This window comes from Stigmatopora argus, chromosome 13, assembly GCF_051989625.1.
Source record: "Stigmatopora argus isolate UIUO_Sarg chromosome 13, RoL_Sarg_1.0, whole genome shotgun sequence".
Taxonomy (NCBI): Eukaryota; Metazoa; Chordata; class Actinopteri; order Syngnathiformes; family Syngnathidae; genus Stigmatopora; species Stigmatopora argus.
This window is the reverse complement of record NC_135399.1, coordinates 11,957,592-11,979,983: the sequence shown is the minus strand read 5'-3', so window position 1 is coordinate 11,979,983 and position 22,392 is coordinate 11,957,592. Positions and strand designations below refer to the sequence as shown.

At 41.3% G+C, this 22,392-nt stretch overlaps 2 protein-coding genes across 5 annotated transcripts in view; one reads left to right on the top strand and one right to left on the bottom strand.

The window, feature by feature from the left end:
- The first annotated feature begins 1,965 nt into the window (after window positions 1-1,965).
- Window positions 1,966-11,081, top strand: prpf40a (PRP40 pre-mRNA processing factor 40 homolog A). The gene is made up of 26 exons (XM_077617142.1): window positions 1,966-2,099; window positions 3,002-3,145; window positions 3,689-3,769; window positions 4,184-4,202; window positions 4,287-4,303; window positions 4,389-4,430; window positions 4,822-4,932; window positions 5,030-5,150; window positions 5,331-5,355; window positions 5,433-5,633; window positions 5,718-5,826; window positions 7,161-7,225; window positions 7,300-7,464; window positions 7,575-7,683; window positions 7,744-7,894; window positions 7,978-8,111; window positions 8,193-8,307; window positions 8,504-8,595; window positions 8,670-8,786; window positions 8,884-9,021; window positions 9,179-9,274; window positions 9,357-9,443; window positions 9,968-10,058; window positions 10,121-10,182; window positions 10,298-10,453; window positions 10,612-11,081. Exons 1-26 carry the CDS (start codon window positions 2,097-2,099, stop codon window positions 10,699-10,701), a joined length of 2,541 nt encoding a protein of 846 aa, XP_077473268.1. The 5' UTR covers window positions 1,966-2,096; the 3' UTR covers window positions 10,702-11,081.
- Window positions 11,082-13,799: 2,718 nt separating this feature from the next.
- Window positions 13,800-22,392, bottom strand: part of fmnl2a (formin-like 2a) — a 36,235-nt gene continuing 27,642 nt past the window's right edge. The window contains exons 18-31 of one of the 4 annotated variants that reach the window (XM_077616601.1): window positions 22,366-22,386; window positions 21,645-21,769; window positions 21,351-21,550; window positions 21,053-21,287; window positions 20,913-20,981; window positions 20,735-20,815; window positions 20,533-20,662; window positions 20,265-20,428; window positions 20,100-20,201; window positions 19,295-19,390; window positions 19,053-19,176; window positions 17,426-17,550; window positions 14,364-15,961; window positions 13,800-14,225 (exon numbers count right to left, since the gene is read on the bottom strand). In XM_077616601.1, the coding sequence (XP_077472727.1) occupies window positions 17,459-17,550; window positions 19,053-19,176; window positions 19,295-19,390; window positions 20,100-20,201; window positions 20,265-20,428; window positions 20,533-20,662; window positions 20,735-20,815; window positions 20,913-20,981; window positions 21,053-21,287; window positions 21,351-21,550; window positions 21,645-21,769; window positions 22,366-22,386 (1,439 nt within the window). In that variant the 3' untranslated portion in view covers window positions 13,800-14,225; window positions 14,364-15,961; window positions 17,426-17,458. The remainder of the gene's footprint in view (window positions 14,226-14,363; window positions 15,962-17,425; window positions 17,551-19,052; window positions 19,177-19,294; window positions 19,391-20,099; window positions 20,202-20,264; window positions 20,429-20,532; window positions 20,663-20,734; window positions 20,816-20,912; window positions 20,982-21,052; window positions 21,288-21,350; window positions 21,551-21,644; window positions 21,770-22,365; window positions 22,387-22,392) is intronic. The other 3 variants (XM_077616604.1, XM_077616602.1, XM_077616603.1) reach the window with 3 other exon arrangements.

The following is a 22,392-nucleotide window of genomic DNA, read 5'->3' as shown; positions in this document are numbered from 1 at the left end:
AAATGACTCACACTTGGTTATTAACATTTACCAGATTATTTAATTTGAGAAAGCATCAGGATACTTTAAATGTTTTAGTAAACTCAAATAGGTCAGTATTCTTCCTCATGTCAATGCTCAGTGGGACCAATTAAAGAAAATAGTGTAAAAGTGTCACCCTTCGTTCGGCCTTATATACCCACATTGTAAAATCCCACCCAAGCAAGTATTTCTTGTTTCCTTGGAGAACGCTTTGTAACAACTGTGATTTTGTGTTGTTGATGGTTACGTTGAGCATTCTTGACAGGAAGCCGATCAATAAATGAGGGAAGAGTGCCCCCCAGGCAGGTCAACCACGAGCTAGGCGTGTCGTGGGAGGGGCCCGCTACCAAAGGACTACGGGCCAACATTAACAAGCTCATACACTGTCGATCACTACCCACATTGTAATTCAGCACTGGGTAAAACAAAAACGTGGGGCTCAGACTGAGAAATAGAAATACTAAAACGAAAAAGATGGTACTGAAGACGTGGTGGAGTGGAAAGCTTGCAGGTCCATCAGTAAAGCCCGGCTTGCTTTTATTTCCTTTTTTTCATATTTGGGTTTTGTAACAATTGAAATCAATACAATGGGATGAATGGATTTCAAGTCAAATACTGTATGCAGTGTTGACATCGTGTCAATACATTTCCCCAGGACAAATGGAGAGTGCTGACTGACTGATTGCTGAAGTTGTGAGATGATTATGTACACTAATGATCATAATTTTGACAAAAATGCACTACTGAAAACACCAGTCCACTGGTGCTTCATAAGGATTCATTTGTAAAATATTTTACAATTAAATGATTTATAAAAATTCACTTTGCCTTTTATGTCGCTTTTTTAAAAAAGTATCCTATTCCATGTTATCTGATCTTTTATAAATGTTTGTTTTCTGCCTTTACATGTTATCCTATAATACAAGTTATGAACTTAGTCATTGAGTCAATTTGACTAAAAATCCAAGTTTGTTCTTTGTTTTGCCTAACTATGGAATGAAATAGTCGTTCTTTATTGACCAGTGAGCTATTTAATCGGACATGCAGTTGCAATTTTATACATCATATAGCCCAAGAAAAGAATGGAGCTCGTCCTTCCTTTTCATCATCATCATCATCATCATCACAGGAAATCACTCCAGCGACATCCAAGCAGGAGAGCTGCTTTGCAGACTTCAGTAATTGGGAAATCGCTGCAACCACTCCAAATGATCCCCTATCCACCAAAGTAATTTTGCTATGAACAACATGCTCTCCCTCTGGCCTCTGAAATCAGCACCCGTTGAGATACCACCAATAAAAAGAACAAACGTCTGTCACCCGTAAATTGTATACAAAGAGTGGGGCAAAGGCATATTAAAAAAAAAACAAAGGAAAAGTGGGAATAGAAGAAAGGAGGTGGTCAACAAGAATTATGTAGTGGTGTCTCCTTGTGCCCTGCGATCGATTAGCCACCGATTCAGGGTGTCCCCTGCCTCTGGCCTGGAGTCAGCTGGGATTGGCTCCAGCACCCCCTGCGACCTTAATGAGGATGAAGCGGTTCAGAAAATGAGATGAGATGACATGAGATATAAGGTTAAGTATGGAGGAAAGAAATCCATAATGACTTTGAGGAAGTTACGAAGGAAAAAAGAGATAATATGAAAAAAAGGAAAGGAAGCAACGACAGATCGATGTTATGAAAGGAAGAAAGTTGTTGTGTGTTTGTTGTTTCATAAATGTTGATTTGGGGGTTAATGGGGATTTCCTAAATAATAATTCAAATCGAAAACATCTGATTCAGTGTGGGTTTAGGGGTGAATATAAAAAAAATACGTTTGAAAACGGTTTTAATTTTGAGCAGCGTATAGCCATTTTAAAGTACACGATCTCTTGACTTTATTAATACGTTTCGTCATATTTGTCAGACACAATGTGGCGAGAAGCGACGACAGCCATTCATTTGCCTTACAGAGTACATTGGACATCTAGCCATGCTTATATGATACCCATCATTCAACGGAATTTGAGCCAATTGCAGCGCTCGTTGTTGCGACGTGCTCCCACCAGAGTCTCGGCGCTCCCCTCTAATCATCATGGTGAGTTTAAGATCGTTTAAAACAACTTCACCTTTACAGCAAAATCAGAAAGAATGTGGATCTACCTTTGCTCGATCGCGATTATTAAAGAGTTAAAACGTGTGTATTTGGTGCAATTGTTTAGAAACGAATGCTCCTTTATCCTCAAAAGTGCGGTTTAGCTTCTGGTCTGGTGTTAGCTTTATGCTAAAGTTTTCGCAAGACGTAGCTAATACCTGGAAAAACGCTAAAGTTTGACCCCTTTTCAGAAGAAAAAGGGGCCAATTGGGGGTTATTACAAAATAAGAGCTATTCTATTAAGTCTAATCATCATTTATTACATTGTAACTGGCTTCGATCTTTCAAGAAAGCACCGTTTATACGTTTTGCCGTTCAAGGCTACCGCAGTTGAGACGCATGTGAATCAATGAGACATTCAGGTGTTGTGGCACATTGCATCTACCCATGTTTCTTTTCCTTCAAATTGTGTAATGTGTATTTAATTATTCTATCAAGCTATTTAAATTGTCTAATTTACCAAGAGCACTTGTAAAATAGTTCACATTTAGAAAGTAAAATGTATTAAACTCAATGAAAAAAGATGGACAATGAAATTAATTTTAAATCCAACTCGTGATATCAAACTTCCTTGTTATAAATAAACCAAAGAAACTAAATAAAATAATAAAACTTGTACTATTTAAGACCGAACAGTGCCTATTGTCCCTTGGATCCAGTTTTTTAATAAATAAACCAAAGAAACTAAATAAAATAAAGAAACTTGTACTATGTAAGATCGAGCAGTGCCTATTGTCACTTGGAGCCTGTTTTTTTTAAATAGTTTATCAGTGCAGATGAATAATTTGCAATCTCTTTGGTGCAAACTCGTGCTTGTTTTTTTAATCTGCTTTTTTTCTGCCCAGATGGGACCACCAGGAATACCAACTCATTTCCCCCCTATGGGGATGCCCCCGATAGGGCAACGTCCACCCAACATGACTGCGATGGCACCTGGCATTATACCCCCTGGTTTATTGCCATCCATGTCAGCGCCCGCAATGGGACAGGTCAGTCTTCGTTGCAATTTCATCTCAGTTTTATTGCCAGCAGTTTCTTTTCTAACCAAAGTACAGTGCTAATGGTGGCACTAGCCGAATAAATATGCACATAATGTTACATGACATCAATCATAGATCGACAATTGTTTTCGAAGAATCGATACATCTCGCCATGAAATGGTTGATTTTTACACTCCTTATTGGTAAAAAAAAAAAGGAAATTATTTAATTAATGTTAAAAAATGTCAGAAAATTTAGCATTGTTAACTTTCCCGATTTACGTCAGTTATCTTACAGTTGCATGCTTGTGATATTTGTAGCCTTTGGTTTGTCACCTTTTGCTGGCATATGCGATCCTGAAATGTGAGAAGATTGTGGGGGGGTTGTCGTGCATGGCAAGTCTTTCACAGATTGCAGGCAGTGTCGTCGCGCCATTAACTCGGCAGCGTGCGTTGGCTCTCACTTTCGCAAGCTTTTAGCTCTGGATGCCAGCGCCTTGTCTGAAGACTATGGAAATGCCAGATGAATATTTCACGATGCTCCTTTTAATAGATGCAAGGAATGATCCCACCCATGATGGGGATGATGCTGCCTCCGCGCCTGCCAGCTGCGACCGTACAGCCGAGTGGGCCGGTAACTCTCCTCTCTCTGCCTTTCATCATCGGCATGCCGCCTCACATTCATATTTCGAAAAGTACACCGCAAGTAGTGCTTATGTCGGACACATTGCTGCCGGAGACAAGTAAACAGCCTTTTGACAGGAATGATAATGAAAGATTCCTTTATTTTCACTTAAGCTTTAGATGTCAATCGGCTTTAATTGGACCGCATATTATTTCAGATTTTGGAGTTATTGTGAAGAAGCATCGTTAATCAAGTGGCATGAAAGAGCCTACATAGAATACACTTAATCAGTACAATTAATTCTATTGAGATGTTTTAGAAAAACCGTCACACAGGTCAAACAATGTCAGACGTTTTCATTATTCATTGCCTATTGTTGAAGGTGCTTTTGGAAATTAATTATTCCTTTTGTCTCCTCAAAAGCCTGGTGTTGACAACCCAGGTAAGCACTTTTACGTCACCAACCATCTTGCACGTTTCATTGTACATTTATCTAACTCACTTTTTTAAATTTTATTTGAAACAGCTGCACCTGGAACCACTGTAAGTAACATTTTTGTCATCAGTAAAGTTCACCTAATGACCTCCTGATACCTTCTGACTTGCATGTCTTTGGTGCTTTTCACAGAGTACGACAAATGGATCTGGACAGGAAGAGCAGCCTAAGAAGGTTCGTAAGACAAGGATGTTGTGGAAACATTTTTTTTTTACAGTCATTCATGGTTTCCCCCAACAAACTTTCAAACCCTGATGAGAGTTGATGAAAAAATCTAAATATTATATCTAAAATGGTCCGGCCCACATGAAATCGAGTTGACGTTAACGCGGCCCACGGACCAACCTGAGTCTGACATCCTTGGATTAGACAGTTTATTATTCTGCCAAAATTCTTAATTGATTAATTGTGAGGAACATTGCGAACAATTTTGTCCCTTAAGAAAGTAATCAGCATGTCAGCTAAAAATACAATAAAACAGATAGGTAATAATTTTATATTCACATAATGTCATGGTACTGCTGTCCTGACGAACTTGTTTTTGTTTGGCTTTTGTTCATCTTAGAAATCCCTCTGGACTGAACACAAATCACTAGATGGGAAAACTTATTTCTACAACACAGAGACCAAGCAGTCCACATGGGAAAAACCAGAGGATCTCAAGTCTCCTGCAGAAGTATGCAATCAATTTGTTTGTTGACCTTTTTTTTTAAAATATCTCAATACCTGGCAATGTGTAATAGTTAAAACAATGTTGTGCTTGCGCCCCGCAGCAATTGCTGTCCAAATGTCCATGGAAAGAATATAAGTCAGATGCAGGGAAGCCATACTACTACAACTCTCAGACGAAAGAGTCCAGATGGACCAAGCCCAAAGATCTGGAGGAGCTGGAAGGTAAGGGATCCGTTGACTCTTTAATGAGCCTTCACTTATTAAATTGGCTTGCAAAAGAATGACTCAATTTTTAATTATGTGCAAGGGTAACATGGTGTGTTAACCCAGTGCTTTTCTCTTATCTCGGCAATGCTTTGAATTGAAAACAAAAGATCCTAATGGTGTTTTGTTTTGTTGCAGCCATGATTAAAGCTGAAGAGAACGGGTAAGCGCTCACGCTTTTCTTGAATAAAATTAGATTTTAGTCGCAGTGCTATTAAATCCTGTCTTTTCTTTTTAAAGCACTTCAGAAGTAATGGCTCCGGGCGTCACCCCTGAACCCACGCAGCAGATCGAAAGCCTGCAAGCGCCCACGGCTCCTGCGAAGGAAGCGGAGGCGGTGGAAGCGGTCCCAGAAGTGCAAATTTCCCAGGCGCCAGAGGTCAAGACCGTCGACCCTCCCGCCGTGGCTTCGTCGGACAGTGCCGCCGAGACTACGACCAGGTAGTATGCACTTGCCGTTTTTTTTGCCGTCTGAATATTGCTCGTGGATCCGTAGCGTCAAAGTCAATTTTCCTTAAATCTTAGTGTCGAAGTCAAGACGGAGGAACTGCGTCCAGAAATTCAGAAGAAGGTTTTGAAATGGAACACGAAAGAGGAGGCCAAGCTGGCCTTCAAAGAGCTTCTAAAGGAGAAGGTAGGCAATCTCAGGAGGCCACATTCCCAAACCTACACCAGAAACGATACGTTATGTCTGGTCTTGGACTGGCTTCGGTTTCATTTAGTACAGGGATGTCCAAATGATTTCCTCTGAAGCGAAAAAAAATCAAAGAATACCTACTTGAAATCCTTCCACTTCAGAATCGGTTAAAAAAGATTGGGTTTTTAAAAATGTATCTATTCTTTTGTGATTGGCTGATCACTGCCACCCCTAAATTAAATTGGATTGGACGTATATCCCTTATTTTTTGCATGGGACTGAATTATGTTGAAAGCTTATTGAGATTCTCACAGACTCAACAGCTAATCATGTCATTTTTCTCCATACCACAAAATTAATAGTCCTTAAGGAAAATTTCCCAGTGAAAAGTCAAATTTGGAAGACTTATCCTAGCCATATTTTCTCACATCATCACTGCCGTCACCCAAATCCCGGCGGACGCGAGCCTCGTGTGTTAATCAACACACCTTGCGTGGCCCTCCTTAGAGGTTGTAGCATTGTCACCTCTTGTTGCTGTGGAAAAGTGTTTGAACACTTTGCAACCACACTTGCTGCTATAACTAGTCACTTTCTAATTCTGTTGCTCCCCTTTGGGTATTTTTTTTGCCATTTTCCAAAAGTGCTAATAGCTATGTATTCGTGATTAGATTATTCAGACAAAACATACGCACACCTCTTTCGAGTGTGCGTCACATTTGAACGCATTTAAATAACTGACAAGTGATGAGATTGCCAAAACAATTGCCACGGCTCGCATGTGTCCTCAGTGACACGGCAATGACGGACGGCCAAGCCGCACCCCGTGCGCCCCCTAAAAATGAGTCATCACTATAACTCTTGTGCATTTCCGAGTAGGCCCTCACGCCATCTTGTCTCGACAAAGAAATACAACCCACATCTTCAAATGTCAAGAAAATACCTGATTTGTGTGGATTTTCATCTTTGGTTTAGGTGTAGTACTTGTCAATTTATGGCAATGGACAACCACTCGCCAATGTGACTCAAAATAAAATATCTATTTTTCTCCCCATAAATCGATTTTAATAACACGATATAATCTATTTTTTATTTTGTAGGCTGCTCAAAAAAATGAACTGAGCCACTTTTTCCATACTGAAAAAGACTTCAGTCTCTCCCTCTATTTATGCTGTCAGCCCATAATACTCTCTAATAAAAGCTCAGTTGAAGGTTTTTTTTTTGGATACAGATGGCAACGCATATATTTTTTTCTCACCGACTTAATTATTTTTCCTGTTCTTTTTAATTTTCTTAAACACTGCAATGTTTCATCTTGCCCTTTTGCGTTTCAGGGCGTGTCCTCCAATTCTTCATGGGAACAGGCTATGAAATTGATCATCAATGACCCTCGCTACAGGTATAAAGTTGGCTGTGAAATTTTTGATTGCATTAGAAGCCCGGACCTTGAATTGTTATTTTGCTCTTTTGAAGTGCTCTCCCTAAGCTTAGCGAGAAGAAGCAGGCGTTTAATGCCTACAAGGTCCAAACAGAGAAGGAGGAAAAGGAGGAGGCCCGAATTAAATACAAGGAGTCCAAAGAAACCTTTCAGAGGTTCTTGGAGAACCATGAGAAGATGACATCCACCACCAGATATAAGTATGTTCTTTAATCCTTTTATTTTTTTTCTTTCTAGCTGTAACGTCAATGAGTAGCTCACGCTTTGTTAGAGTATATTTTTTTCTAAATTGAGATGTGTATATTTGTAGGAAAGCAGAGCAGATGTTCAACGATCAGGAAGTGTGGAGCTGCGTTCCCGAGAGGGACAGACAGGAGATTTACGAGGATGTTTTGTTCTACCTGGCAAAGAAGGAGAAGGTGAGGCCTCCTTGGGGGATACACAAATGAGTTGCTAACATTTTCCTCTTTCTCCTTTAGGAACAAGCTAAGCAGCTGAGGAAGAGAAACTGGGAAGCTCTGAAGAATATTCTGGACAACATGGCCAACGTCACCTACCGTACCACCTGGTCAGAAGCCCAGCAGTACTTGCTCGATAATCCGACGTTTGCAGAGGATGAAGAACTGCAAAGTAGGCACAAGTCTTCTTTTTTTTTAAGTTTGCAATTAAAGAGCAGCTTGTCATGTTGAAAAAATTTGCTTTTGTACTGGCAGACATGGACAAAGAGGACGCTCTTATTTGCTTTGAGGAGCATATCCGTGCACTGGAGAAGGAGGAAGAAGAGGATAAGCAGAAGACTCTTCTGAGGGAGAGGAGACGACAGCGCAAGAACAGGGAGTCTTTCCAGGTAAGCCTCGGCTCTGAAATGGATGGTGCCGGCCGCCATGTGAGCTTGTGCTTTCATTAAAAAAATCTTTTTTTGTCCCAGAAATTTCTGGATGAGCTTCATGACCATGGACAGCTCCATTCCATGTCGGCATGGATGGAGATGTACCCCACGTTGAGTTCCGACATCCGTTTTGCCAACATGCTGGGCCAGCCAGGTAAGAAGCGTCTCTTGGGTGTTTAAAATGTGAGATAGATTAAAGTTGTGTCACCCCTGCTATCAAGAATCTTTAATAGTCACATAGGAAACAAGAGATACCAAATTTTTGTTAGCGGGTCTATGGTGTTTTCCACTTATTTCCTATTCTTTTGTTAAAGTGGAAAAAAGAAGGAACTCTTTGACGTATTCGGCAGGTTCCACTCCTCTGGACCTCTTCAAATTCTACGTGGAGGACTTGAAGGCGCGCTACCATGACGAGAAGAGAATTATTAAAGACATCATGAAAGTGAGCGCCAGCCAGTTTGCGTGCTACCCTCTGAATATTTTTGGAATCATGTTTTTTAAACACGGTCTCGGCAGGACAAGAGCTTCCTGGTGGAAATCAACACCACCTTTGATGACTTTGGATCTGTCATCAGCTCCGACAAGAGAGCCACCACACTTGATGCCGGGAATATCAAGTTGGCCTTCAACAGCGTGAGTGCCTTTTTCGGCCGCAATGGACTTGTTATGGTCGCGTTATTCTGTGGAAATGATGCCAGAGTTGATTTGACTTTTTTCAATTTTTATTCAGTTGCTGGAGAAAGCTGAGGCAAGGGAGCGTGAGCGTGAGAAGGAGGAAGCCAGAAAGATGAAGAGGAAAGAGGCGGCCTTCAAGGCCATGTTGAAGCAGGCCACGCCCTCGCTGGAGCCCGACGACTCTTGGGAGGCCGTGAGTAAAGCTTTCGACTGTCCCTGTTGGCGATAAAGACGTCCAATCCATTGGAACCGGGAAAGGCCCTCACCGGTTCAAATGAATTGGAATTCTGTCGGTGCCGATGCTAGCGAAGGAGTGAAGTTATTACATATGTTTTAATGGCTTTTTTCAGGTTAGGGAAAGATTCTTGAAGGAGGCTGCCTTTGAAGATGTCACTCTGGAGTCAGAGAGGAAGAGGATCTTCAAAGACTTCATGCACGTCTTGGAGGTGAGCTTTAGTGGAAGCACACTCTGGCCACTGAAATTTGACTTTACTTTAAGCAACTTTTTTCTTCTTCCTCTTTGCGTAGCACGAGTGCCAGCATCACCACTCCAAGACCAAAAAGCACTCCAAGAAGTCCAAAAAGCACCACAGGAAGCGATCTCGCTCTCGATCGGTCAGTAAGGGGGGGACAACCACCACAAACCATATTTGTTAGAGTAGGTACTCTAAATCTGCTCTTGTGCCCCAAAATGTAACCACTGAAAAAAAAAAGTAGACCATATAATATGTAGGAAGGGCTTTTTTTTAACTTAAAAAATGTATTGGAAGGTTTTCTTTTTTTCCCCAAAAAGTATTTTTCTTACCTCTGACCTCTTACCTTATTACCACAAAATTGAATCACCAATTCCATTTCGTATTACATTCTCCAATTTTAATAGTACTCCATATATTCAATCTTGAATACATCTTACTAACCTTTGACCCAATTTTCCTAAAATCAGCTCACTATTCTGCAAATATGATTCCTTTATTTCTTCTTTAATTATCTGACCTCTGTGACTTCATTTAGCCTCATATTACAAACAACCTGCAAGGTTGATGGCAATCCATTCATTCTTGAATTATCTTCAAGACAAACATACAAAAAGTTTCTCTGCTGTTCAACTAAAGAAAATGACGATTCTCCCGTTCGTTAAGGGTTCGGAATCTGAAGAGGAGGAATACCACAAGAAGAAAAAGCGCTCGGCGTCCAAGACGCCTTCCGAGCGCTCGTCCAGTGCCGAGTCAGGTAAGTGAAAGTCGTGCCCGTTTGTCGTCGGATGGCAGCTCACCTTCCAGCGCTCACCCCAGAGAGAAGCTACAAGAAGTCCAAGAAGCACAAGAAGAAGGCGAAGAAGAGACGACACAAGTCTGTAAGTGAACCAAATCATTCTCGACATAAGTGAAACTCATCATTTGAGAGAGAGCGAGTGAAATGAAGTGGCATTTGGGGAGGGTTGACAAATGTCGGCCGTGTGACGACTACAGGGCTCGCCCGACTCGGACGTGACCGAAAAGAAAGGAAACCGCGACTCCAAGAGAGACCGAGACAACGACAAGGACAAGGACGGCGAGAAGGCCCGAGCCAAGTCCCATTCGGATTCCAAACACAAATCGCCCAAAGGCAAAGCCCCCAAGGACGAGGTTAGCATTGAAAAACGACATCATAATATTACTGTTAAGTTATGCAAATGCAAACGTTTATTTATTTTGGTCATCTGGTTGTAATGTCAAAAATCTCAAGATTCCTAAAAATGAGAATGTTGATTTTTCTTTACTTTTTTTTTCTTTTTGCCTTAAAGGGAGGTTGGGAAACTTCTGGAAGTGAACTGAGCGAAGGCGAGCTGGAAAAAAGAAGAAGAACTTTACTTGAGCAGCTCGATGCACCTTGATGACATGTCTTACGTATGCGCACACACACACACACACATACATACATACATACATACACATAGGCATTCCTTCCCTAGGGGATATTGCCCCCTTCAGGTCTCGATGGGGATGTTGGACAATGGGTTTATTTCATACCAGGATCTCGGTTTGTGATATGATTGTGTCTGTGTTGACAACTTTTAGTATTTCTTAGCATCGTTTAGTGTTCGTTGATGTGGGAGGTTTCCATTGTAATTAAATGGAGATCAAAACCCAATTTTTTTTTTAGCCCTTCGATCTTTCAATGAAAACTCACTTGTGACTGCAACCTCGAAACATTTAATCCAAAAAAAATTGTTCAATTCAGATTCACATAGAATAAAGACTTTCAGTTCATGTAGTCCTCTTGAGTTTTATTTCTGCTGCATGTAGAAGTAGACCATGTAAATTTAGGCCATTTTTTGTGGGGAAAAATAGACCATGTATTGTAAGGCTTTTTTCTAAGGCTATAGACCACGTATAGTAAGGCTATTTTGTTTATGAAATTAAATGATTTTCTTCTTAGTGTCCAACAAATTAGCTTTCTGGCTTCATCAAAGCATTTCATATGTAAAGGTGAGTCACAGTAAGTAATATTTTGGAATGCAGTTTCCTCACAACAAACCATGTGCAACACACTTAAGCATAGCCATTTCTGATAGCAAAAAATAAACCAATCACATTGTTTTATTTTATTTCATCATATTGGAAATAGAACATCTCCTAAAACAAATGTTAATCTTCAGTGAGTGCAACGATAACTAAAATATATTACCGGTCAAAATTAACCATCGTAGAGCAGTTATTCCAGTTGGATGAAAGTTGCTGGGAGGAAAAAAAAGAGATGAACCAGGGAGATGATCATAAATCATATGGAGTGTGTCATCACTCAGACTGCAGCCGTCATTATTCCATATCAAAATACTTGCACGTGCCAGAGGAACCTTTCCAAACAAAGTTTCCCCTGGCTGCTTTTGGCTTCATTAAATATACACACAAACACAAAAATGAATCTATAAGTTACAAAATAACATTCAAGTTGTAGAGCCAAAGGTTTGAACATTATGTACAATATTAATAATCATCTGGTCATGTGTGTGTGAGTGTTAGACTTCAGTACAAAACAAAACAGTTTGAGGGGAAAGAAAAACTGTACAGTTTGGATTTGTTTTCTGTTTTTAACACTTAAGATGAAAACACAAATTTCAGTGGTTAAATAACATACATTTGATAAATGCAGTAGTAAGAATATTGTTTACAAAGTACAAATCTTATCCAGTCATGGCATCGTCAAGTGAAGGAAAGTTTCACCTTGATTTGATTGTTCAACATGGAGACAAAGAATTTAGGACATTTGACCCCAAAAAAGTGATGCACATGTCACTAAAATTCACTTAAAACCCTGATTTTTTGGAAAAGAATCATGTTACACAATGTAATTCATGTTTAGATATTATGGTGAAAGTAATAATTTAATCATTAAAAATCTTAATGAAAATTCTTTAGTTTATACGATTTTTTTTTCTTAAACTTGCATGTGCATCATTTTTTTAACAAAATGCTTCTAAATTGCCCTTCATGTTGGTGCACATCATTTTTGGAAGCTGAGGCACTTTTTGTTTCTTAAAATGTAATCCAGGTCCCCCACGGGCACATTGACAGGGCGTTCCAAAATATTTGACCCCATTTCGTAGGCCAATAATTTTGACAATTTTTGTTAGAATAAGCTCAAATTTTCACAGCTTGTGTAGAAACGTTTCAGGTTTTTGTCTTTAACGTCTGGTGTTTTTACCTTTTCAGGTTTAGAAAGGCCCTTCACGTCAAAAGAAAAGTCATTTAGCGTGTTAGAGTATGCTCGGTTGGACTCAAGTCACCCAACTGATGGAAATTTGAATATCTAAACATGTTATGGAGTTGTGCTATAGTTAATGTTATAGTTTGTCTATATCCTATATATATTTGTGGGCCTTCATTGAAAAATGTGCACTAAACAGGTAAAAATGTTTGGTTTTGGTAAAATTATAAGTAGTACTCAAATATCAAAACTCATGACTCCTAGTTGGGCTGATGGCATACTACCCTGAAAATGCCTGAAGTTAAGCAGGATTGGGCCTGGTTAGTGCTTGGATGGGAGACTGCTTTGGAATACTGGGTGCTGGAAGCTCTTGCTCACTTAACCTCGTGAGAAGCAGTTTGATCCCCAATATACACAAAGCCCTCACTCACCTTTACTTATGTATTTGTGCGGCAAACTTCATGAAAAATGTCAAAGTATGCTTTTGGTAAAACTGCTATTCAAAATATCTAATATCATGTCCTGGTTGGTAAAGTCATGTCAAGTTTTTTTTGTTGTATGTATAACTATAGTGGCCTCGGTGGCCGAGTGGTTAGAGTGCCAATCCCTGAGATCTCAAGTCCTGTGTTCAAATCCCAGCTCAGTATACCTTTTGTTTATTTTTTTCGTGCCCAAAACCCATGTCAATTTTTTTTTTTTAACTAAAACTATTGGGGGCTCCGCCGGCAGAGCGGTTAGAGCATTAGCCTCTGACATCCAGGGTCCTGGGTTCGCATCCCGGGCACTGCCTGGAAACAAAAGTCTTGGTTCCCTCCCGCCGAAGGCGGGAGGGGACCAAGTGTGTTGGTCCCCTCCCGCCGAAGGCGGGAGGGGACCAAGTGTGTTGGTGTCCACCCCCGCCGAAGGCGGGGGTGGACCAAGAGTCCTGGTCCCCTCCCGCCGAAGGCGGGAGGGGACCAACTGTCTTAATGTCCCCTCCCGCCGAAGGCGGGAGGGGACTAATATGTTTTGGTGCCCTCTCCCACCAAAGGTGGGAGGGGGCACCAATATGTTTTGGTGCCCCCTCCCACCTTTGGTGGGAGGGGAACCAATATCTTTGTTTCCAGGTAGCGACTGGGATGCGAACCCAGGACCCTGGATGTCAGAGGCTAATGCTCTAACCGCTCAGCCAGCAGAGCTCACAATAACTTTAGTTAAAAAAAAAAAAATGACATTGGTTTTGGGCGCAAAACGCATGTCAATTTTTTTTTTTTAACTAAAATTATTATGTGTTCTGCTGGCTGAGCAGTTAGAGCATTAGCCTCTGAGATCCAGGGTCCTGGGTTCGAACCCCGGTCACTACCTGGAAATAAAAATCTTGGTGACGAGGGACCAAGTGTCTTGACATGACTTTACCAACAAGGACATGATATTAGATGTTTTGAGTAGCATCTATAGTTTTAGCAAGAGCAAACTTTGAGATTTTTAATGAGGTTTGCCACACAAATACATACATTTAAGTAAAGGTGAGTGAGGGCTTTGTGTATATTGTGGATCAAATTGCTTCTCACCAGGTTAAGTGAGCAAACATAAGAGCTTCCAGCACCCGGTATTCCAAGGCAGTCTCCCATCCAAGTAGTAACCATCCACAACCTTGCTTAACCTCCAGAGTTTTTTCAGGGTAGTATGCGAGGTCAACCAAGACATGATATTTGATGTTTTGCGTTGCACCTATAATTTGAGCAAAATCAAGCATTGATCAGTGTAGTGCACATTTGACATTGAGTTTGGCTGACCAATGTACATAAGCCAATCTAAGTAAGTGTGAGTGAGGGCTTTGTGTATATTGTGGATCGAACTGCTTCTCACGAGGTTAAGTGAGCAAACATAAGAGCTTCCAGCACCCGGTATTCCGAGGCAGTCTCCCATCCAAGTAGTAACCATGCACAACCCTGCTTAACCTCCAGAGTTTTGTCAGGGTAGTATGTCAGAAGGTCAACCAGGACATGATATTGGATGTTTTGCATAGCACCTATAATTTGAGCAAAACCAAGCATTAACCGGTGTAGTGCACATTTGACATTGAGTTTGGCTAACCAATCTACATGAGCCAATCTAAGTGTGAGTGAGGGCTTTGTGTATAAAACTGCTTCTCACGAGGTTAAGTGAGCAAATATAAGCGCTTCCAGCACCCAGTATTCCAAGGCAGTCTCCCATCCAAGTAGTAACCATGCACAACCTTGCTTAACCTCCAGAGTTTTTTCAGGGTAGTATGCCAGAAGGCCAACCAGGACATGATATTGGATGTTTTGCGTAGCACTTATAATTTGAGCAAAACCAAGCATTGACCTGTGTAGTGCACATTTGACATTGAGTTTGGCCGACCAACCTACATAAGCCAATCTAAGTAAGTGTGAGTGAGGGCTTTGTGGCTGTGTCTATAGGCAAAGATTTGGGCTGTCACCCACCCAAGTGGCATGGACACATCACCCCAAAAAAGCAGCTATAGGGTCAGAGGGCATTTTTGTGAGGAAGCATGCTGAGAATATAGCCATTACAGGTCTGTCCCGAGGACAGAAATGCATCAAATGGTGGTGTCCAACAAGCAGTCTTGCCCCACTTCTAAGTGTTTCTATTGACAATCTTTTCTGCCAGCACCGCTGTTACAATGGTCGTTCTCTTCCCGCAGATACTTACGTAATGTACAGACTTTTACTTAGAGCGTCATGTGCAACAGCATGGCATTAAAGTTATTGTGCCAACAAATTTGTTTGACCCCATTACTTAGGCCAAGCAGTGACAGTGGAGCAGTGACAGTGAAGCCTTCCTGTGTAGTCTTTGGAAGAGTGTTAGAAGAGCAACTGTGGAAACCCACATTCCAGCCTTTTTCTTGACATTTTTGGTGCCAAGTCCTAATTTGTTTTGTAGTTAGTGCCTTCTTTGCAAAATTTGTGAACAAGGCATGCTGCAGTGTCTTCGGTGATTGAGTCCAACCGAGCATGCTCTAACACGCAAAATGCCTTTTCTTTTGACGGGAATGACACGTTACACATAAAAACCTGAAACATTTCTACACCAGCTGTGAAAATGTGAGGTCATTGCAATGAAAATTTGCAAAACTATTGGCCAAAGAAATATATATATATGTGTGTATTTATATATCATACTTCCATAGTCTATTCACTTTTCATCTGGATCAAAACAGCTTGCAACATTGCGTCCGTCCCGCTGTCACTTTCTCACTCACTTTGTCACCGCCCATCTGAATGAAATCTAAAAATGCTGAAAAACGTCCGTCCATTCCGTACCTCTGCCTCCCCAAACACATTCCCGGTTCCACATCCGTCCATCTTTCAGTCAGACGACCACCTCGCCGTTGTTGAGCGGTCGCAAATTCTGGTCGTCGAAGCGTCTCCGGACGCTGCGCCGCACGGCGTCGGCTCGCCTGTAAGGCTGATTCCGAAGATCTGCAGCGACGATGCCCGGGAGAACAAAGACACGTGTAAATGGCACAGAAAACAGGAGAAGCGCTCGAGATGAATGCCACGCTGGCAGCCTGTCTGTCCAATCGCTCGAAACTGTCGAAGCAGCAAGGGGGCGACTTTTAATGTTATCTTATTAATAATGCATCCTCCTGATTAAGTAGCTACAAGTGCTGGGGGGGGGGGCATGTTCCCCAATGTTTTTTGGGAGGGGGGACGCTTAGGTTAACACTGGCTTGTCACTCTTCTTTAGGGCTGAATAAAGAGAAGACGAAAAGGGAAATATGATAAAAAATGCAGTTCGCCACTGGCTCAAGCGCAAGCGTTAAAAAAAAAGATAAAGCAGGAGGATGCAGTTTTAAAATGCTCTTTTGTCTTGCTCCAAGTTGTAAATGTCTTTACAGAGAGGCTGCCAGCCGTGCCATGAGCGCACGGGTTGAATAAACATTTCCCCCAAAAAATTCAACACGAGCATGCAAAAGCAAATAAATCATTAGCGGTAAGACTTGCAATCATTTGCATGCGGAAGTAGTCAATGTTAAATCAACATGCAAGACACAACAGTGTCAGTTGTCACCCTTGTGGAAAGAGGGAAAAATGATCATGATGAATAGTGAATTAATGAACAATGTCAAATATCTCATGGGGATGACAAAATTTAAAGTCATTAACAGAATTAAGAATTAAAACTGGAAAACAATTCATTGTTGTTGGTGGTTTTTTTATTTTCTAACTCGAAATAATATATTTGGGTCACCCATTTTTCTTTGTTAATATTTTATACAGATTCTTCAAATTTTTCATTCAACACCAGTTTAACCTTTCAGTCATTTGTTAAATATATTTTCCTGATTTTTTGTTAACATTAGCTTGTTGACTGGTTTTTACATTACATTAGTTTAGTACAGCATGTCACATTTTCCCTAGTGTTGGTCAAGTGTGTTGTCTAAAATATGGCAAAATGGGTTATTTTGCTACATATAGCTACTTTTAGGCTATTTTTTATGTCAGGTATATACCCACTTCTTTCCAAAAATGTTAAGCATATGTGATAATGATAAGCACCATCTTCGAATTTACACAATAAGTACTTATTACTATATCAGAATTAATCTGAATGTAGTCTAGAGCCTGCATTACCTTCTGTGGCCAGCAGACGGCAGCATTGCGTTAAAATTAAATTTGGTGGAAACTACACTCGAGTTAAAACAAAGTCAAGAGTGGGTGTGTAAGATGAATGATGAAATGATTTATATCAGAGGATGATATAGACGTCATGCAGGTGGACCTTCACCAAAACCCCGCAATCAGGAGAGAAGTCAACTTCAACAAACACACACACACACGTCACAGCAGCAAGGCCACGTGAAAAAGTTAGTAGGCGTGCGATGTCATTTGAGGAGAACGTCGGAGGGGGGAGAAAAGGGGAGAACGGAGACTTCCAGCGACCTTGTTTTGTATGTGCGAGAGAGTTCTACAAGCTTAGTAATGGTACTCCTCATTGAGGGCGGGCTCGCAGAAGAATCGAGAGCCGCGCTTGGCGGTGCGGGCGGTAAAGGGCACCGTCTTCAGCACTGCGTCCACGACAACCAGCAAAACAGACAAACAGGACAGCCACGACAAGACAAGACAAGGCACACGAGATAAGAGCAGCAGACTTCTATAGCAGTTGGCCCACTGTTAGCACAAAGCATTTATGTACATAGGAGGGGAATTGCTTGATTGTTTGCTCACTTCAAAAAAAAAAGGGAGGGAATTCTCATTTTTACACTCCAAAAGTATCGATAAAAAAATGGTTTGTATGATGGCCCTTGTTTCTATCCTGATATTTTTCTGAATGCAACCTCGGACATCGCTGTTTGACAGATATTTCGTCATAGCTAAAAAAAAAAAAACACTTGACAAGTGAGCAAACATCAGCAGAGGATCAAACAATTCCCCCAGTCAGCATTAGACGGCCAAGTTAATGCTACGGCGCCATCATTATCTTCAAATCAAGTTGTACTTAAAACAGTAAACTTTGAAATCGTGTGTATAGTAACTGGCCACAAAAGTAGGTACACCTGCAAATGAAATTGCTGGATTGAAATATTAAAATTAATTAATTATTAAATGTAATTATTTAGTTTTTATTGTCTTTTGCAGTGCTAAAAACTACGGCATATTAATAAATAGTGTTCTGCAGTATTGTTAGAAAAAAAGCTACCAAACTGCTTTTTAATATAAAATAATAATAAAAATATTCCTAGTATTAATACCCTATATAACCTAATTCAACCATTTTTAATGACACCCAATTTTAGCTTAAGTAAAATTCCTGACCGATGATGGTGATAGGCACCCAATCCATTTGGACTAGAAATGTAAGAATTCATAAATTTGCAAAATTTGATTAATTGCGCAATTGTTCGACACGTCTCAACTTAACTCAATGACTGCCAACAATCATGTTTCAGTGCCAAGGATTGCTGTCAATCTTCCCAGTCCAAATGGATTGGACATCAATCCCCATGAACAGACGCATGGGAGTTATTTTATAAAATAGCAAATAAATAGCTCACTTTTGGAGCAACGACTGGATCGTCTAGCAATGTCAATATCAACCAATGACTTAATGAAGTGATTGTGTTTAACGGAGTTCAACTCAACTTTGAAAACTTGAATTACAATAAAACTTTTATGAACTACAAAAAACCTGTCAAACAACTTTTATAGCAAAAATGTCACGAATAAGCTCCTTGTATCCCCAATGCTGTACTAAGATTACAATCTTTTGCCCACTAAAATGACAGCGCTCATTATGCAAGTGCACCTACTATTGCAGTATTTATCTCTGTGATAATGATCCATTTGCTCAAGAGTTAGTCACAGCGTCGGCCATGTGTTACTCAGCAAAGCAAGTAAGCGACATTGTCAACAACACTTCAGGGTGTTACTGGATTAGCTCAGCTCTCATCATCATGACCTCCCAAACATCTGTTTGCTTTGGAACTTTTTTTTTTACGTTAATACAATCTTCCGTGTGCCTTTACATGTGCATGATGATAATAAATGAGCGAAGGGCGGATGAGATTACCTGTGATGATGTCTTCAATGGCTCCATCTTTCCCCTCATATACATGGCGACTGTCTTTTACTTGCTTCTTCCGCAGTTCCTGGATCAGCTCCTGCTGTTGCCTTTTGTTCTTATGAGACGGAGACTGGAGGAGAAGGGGGACATGGACACATACATAGCCTCAATGTAGTCTCTTCTACGTTGAAGTATTTAACAAGTATAAGACCTGACTGAGTCTGATCTGGGCAGGAGGGCCAAAATACCTTTTGTTCTTCCTCCCTCAGGGCCTCTTGTTCTAAAAGTTTTTCCATCAGAAGCTGCTGCTGACGCTTTCTATGCTCGTTGTCCTCCTCGGCTTGCTGTGGAGTTCGCAAGACAAAGTCAGAATGTGTGTTCATGGTAACCAAAAAAAGGAGATGATATATCACCAAAATTAGGTAACAGGTAAAAAAAAAAAATACATTTGTTGCTATCCAGCAAGAAGTACAAATTTACATTGAGAATTTTTTACAACTACCTCAAAAAGACTGTTCCAAGTGCCACACATATGAACAGCTTTAAACAGTAGTAAGCATTTTTAAGTACTAGTTATTATTGAAAGGCATTTGCGCATTGTATACGCTTCAACCTTAAAGACTGGCATTAAATGATCATTCTGAAAAAAAACTTCCAATCTCATTAAACTTGTATAATGACAATAAAAGGATTCGACTCAATTCCATGTTTGAAATATTCTCACTTTTTTTGCATTTAACAATTCATCCACTGACACCACATTTGAAAATCAGAGCTAAAACAAGACAACACAGCTAAATGAATTAATGTAGTCCCACCGTCGAGGACATTCTAAATTTCAAACCACTACATCCAAGCCAGATTACAAACCAGCTCTATCTTCAAATGAACACGTTAAAAACAATCCGATGCCACACTGCTAAGCAGCAGCAGCCGCCACGGCGGCTCCTGTCATGTCACGTTAGCGCTCCCTCCCGTACAGATGTTCTCAAGCGACACGATCCGGCAACATCAGAATCGTGCCGCGGATGAGCGAACGGCTGAAAAGCTCACCCTGTACGCCTTCACAAATCGCACGAAGACGGGGAAGAAAACCGACGGCGGCGTGGTTTTTGAACTCTCCCCGTAGAACTTCACGGCCTCGTCAAAGGCGTCCTGTCGACAAAAAAGCAAGGGCGTCGGACGGTGAATTCCCAGGTGCCTTGGCGCCGGCTTTACCTGCGCGATCTTGGCATCGTCCTGCAGCTTCTTCAGCTTGCTCTCGTTGTGTGTGATGAAGTCCTTGAGCATGGTGTTGTGGCCGTGCATGCTGTACTCCCTCTTGGTCAGTTCCATGCCTCGTTGCAGCTCCTTCACATCCAACAGGACGTTGTCTAACGATACTGCGGGCGGGGCGCGTACGTCCCAGGACATTGCAGCATTAGGCGCGTTTGTTAAGAATGAGAGAGAACGCAAGAGTCTAAATTAAAAAAAAAAACAGACTCACCCGATGCCGCTTTCTCTACGTAGTGCAGCTCATTGTAAAATAAAGCAACTTGTGTGTATTTCTCCTTCACTACATTAGCAATGTAGTGTAATAGTGTTATCTTGCGGTCAGTCGACTTGGTGTCCAGAAGCTAAAAAGAAAATGAGGGTCAGCTATGCAAGGGGTTATTTTTTGAATAATTAATGGGTGGGGTTTGACTTGCCAAGTCTAAACTCTGCAGCTTGAATCCGTATACTGCTCCTCTTTTGCTGCTGTTCATGTAGTTTCCGAGTGCTAAAATAATCTGTCGGGGGTGAAATGTGTGAGCATGACATGTTGGAGAATTTTTTTAAATAAAAATGAAGGCAAAATACACAGCAAGTGGAGATAAGGTCGCTTACCTCTAGAATTTTTTTCAACTTCTGGGACGACTTAATGGAAACCGATGCCGCAATGACCGAATGGAGTTGCTGTAAGGAAACAGAAGAGAGTGAATAGAGAGGAAAAGCAAATTCGTTATGGGAAGTGCCAAAGCACGTACCGGCGTGAGCATTTGTATGCTCTCCGTGAAGTTGCCGACAAAGGCCATGATGGTCATCTTCTGCATGAGTCGCTCGATCTTGCTGAACTGCATCATGAAGCGGTCCTCGTCCGTCAGGCTCTCCAGCGGCTTGCGCTCCTTCTCGAACTGCCGCAGGGTCTTCACCTCGTTCTCGGTGGGCTGGAAGCGCATGAGGCACTCCACGAAATCCACCGGCAGGGTGCGCAGGTCGAAGCTGAGAGGTGGGAGGGACAATGACCATCAGTTTCTTGTTTCTCCACGGTGTGTGTTGACTTACAGTTGGATGGCTTTGCAAATCTCCTCAGCTGTCTTGCCCACTTTTCTCAGTGTTATGGCCAAGTTCTTGGCCCTGTTGGAATCCAACAGCGTCACCCTGTTGGGTCCTTTCTGGATGACCTGTTTGCTCAGAGTTCGCTCCACCGCTTGACCCTGGGCTTTGGTCTTGAACATTTCCTCAAATTCATCCACGTTCAGGTCCTGCAAAGCCAACAAACAACATTGTTCCAGAACTTGGCTTCAGATTCTTCACAAAGAAGAATTCACTTGGCATATGAATCGCTCTTGAGCATACCTCAAGTATCCTCTCGTCATCGATCTCATTGAAGACGGTTCCGTTGATCTGGTTGGGTTTCAGGGCCACCCAATTGAAGACGGGCATGCGGAACTTGGTTTTGATGGGTTTCTTGATCTTAACGGCTGGACACAAAATAGAGTGATCAGAGTTTGATTCTAGTGGAGTGTTAGCACACTCGCGTGCAGGGAATAAATAGGATGTGTCCTCTGAAGTGATGGGGAAACATTATTGCCACTCAAATTTGTGAAGTAGGTTGAAATGGGGGGGAAAAACTACAGTCACATCAAGCCAAAAGTGCAGTGAATGACATCAATTCAATGCCTTAACTATATATTTATTCACGCATTTTTATGGATTTTCCCAATTGAGAGATTATGACTTTTGTCTCTATTAATGCTGACCTTTATTGGCATGGAGCCAGTGAACAGGCAAAATGAGGAAAAAGACGAAAAAGCATGCGGAGATGCACAAAAACAAACCAGCGCAGTACAGTAATCTACTGACGTGGGTGGTGGCTTTTAACCATGCAGATCCTTGGTATTTTGTTTGCTTTCTCCAAATGAAGCTATGATTCATCAATTGGTCAAATACGTGGCCAAAAGTGGCTTATGCGTTCAAAAGAAGGAAAATATTCATTTCAAGGCATGCTGGGGAGGAGGAAAAAGTTGGGAGCAAAAAACTAAAAAGGACTGAACTGAACACAACAGGCAGAACCTACAGAACAGTTTGATGGGTCCCTCTGGTT

Coding starts and splice junctions, on each gene's coding strand:
- prpf40a (XM_077617142.1), top strand. Junction 7,895..7,977: donor AGAGGATGAAGAACTGCAAA/GTAGGCACAAGT, acceptor TTGTACTGGCAG/ACATGGACAAAGAGGACGCT. Junction 9,022..9,178: donor CCGACGACTCTTGGGAGGCC/GTGAGTAAAGCT, acceptor GGCTTTTTTCAG/GTTAGGGAAAGATTCTTGAA.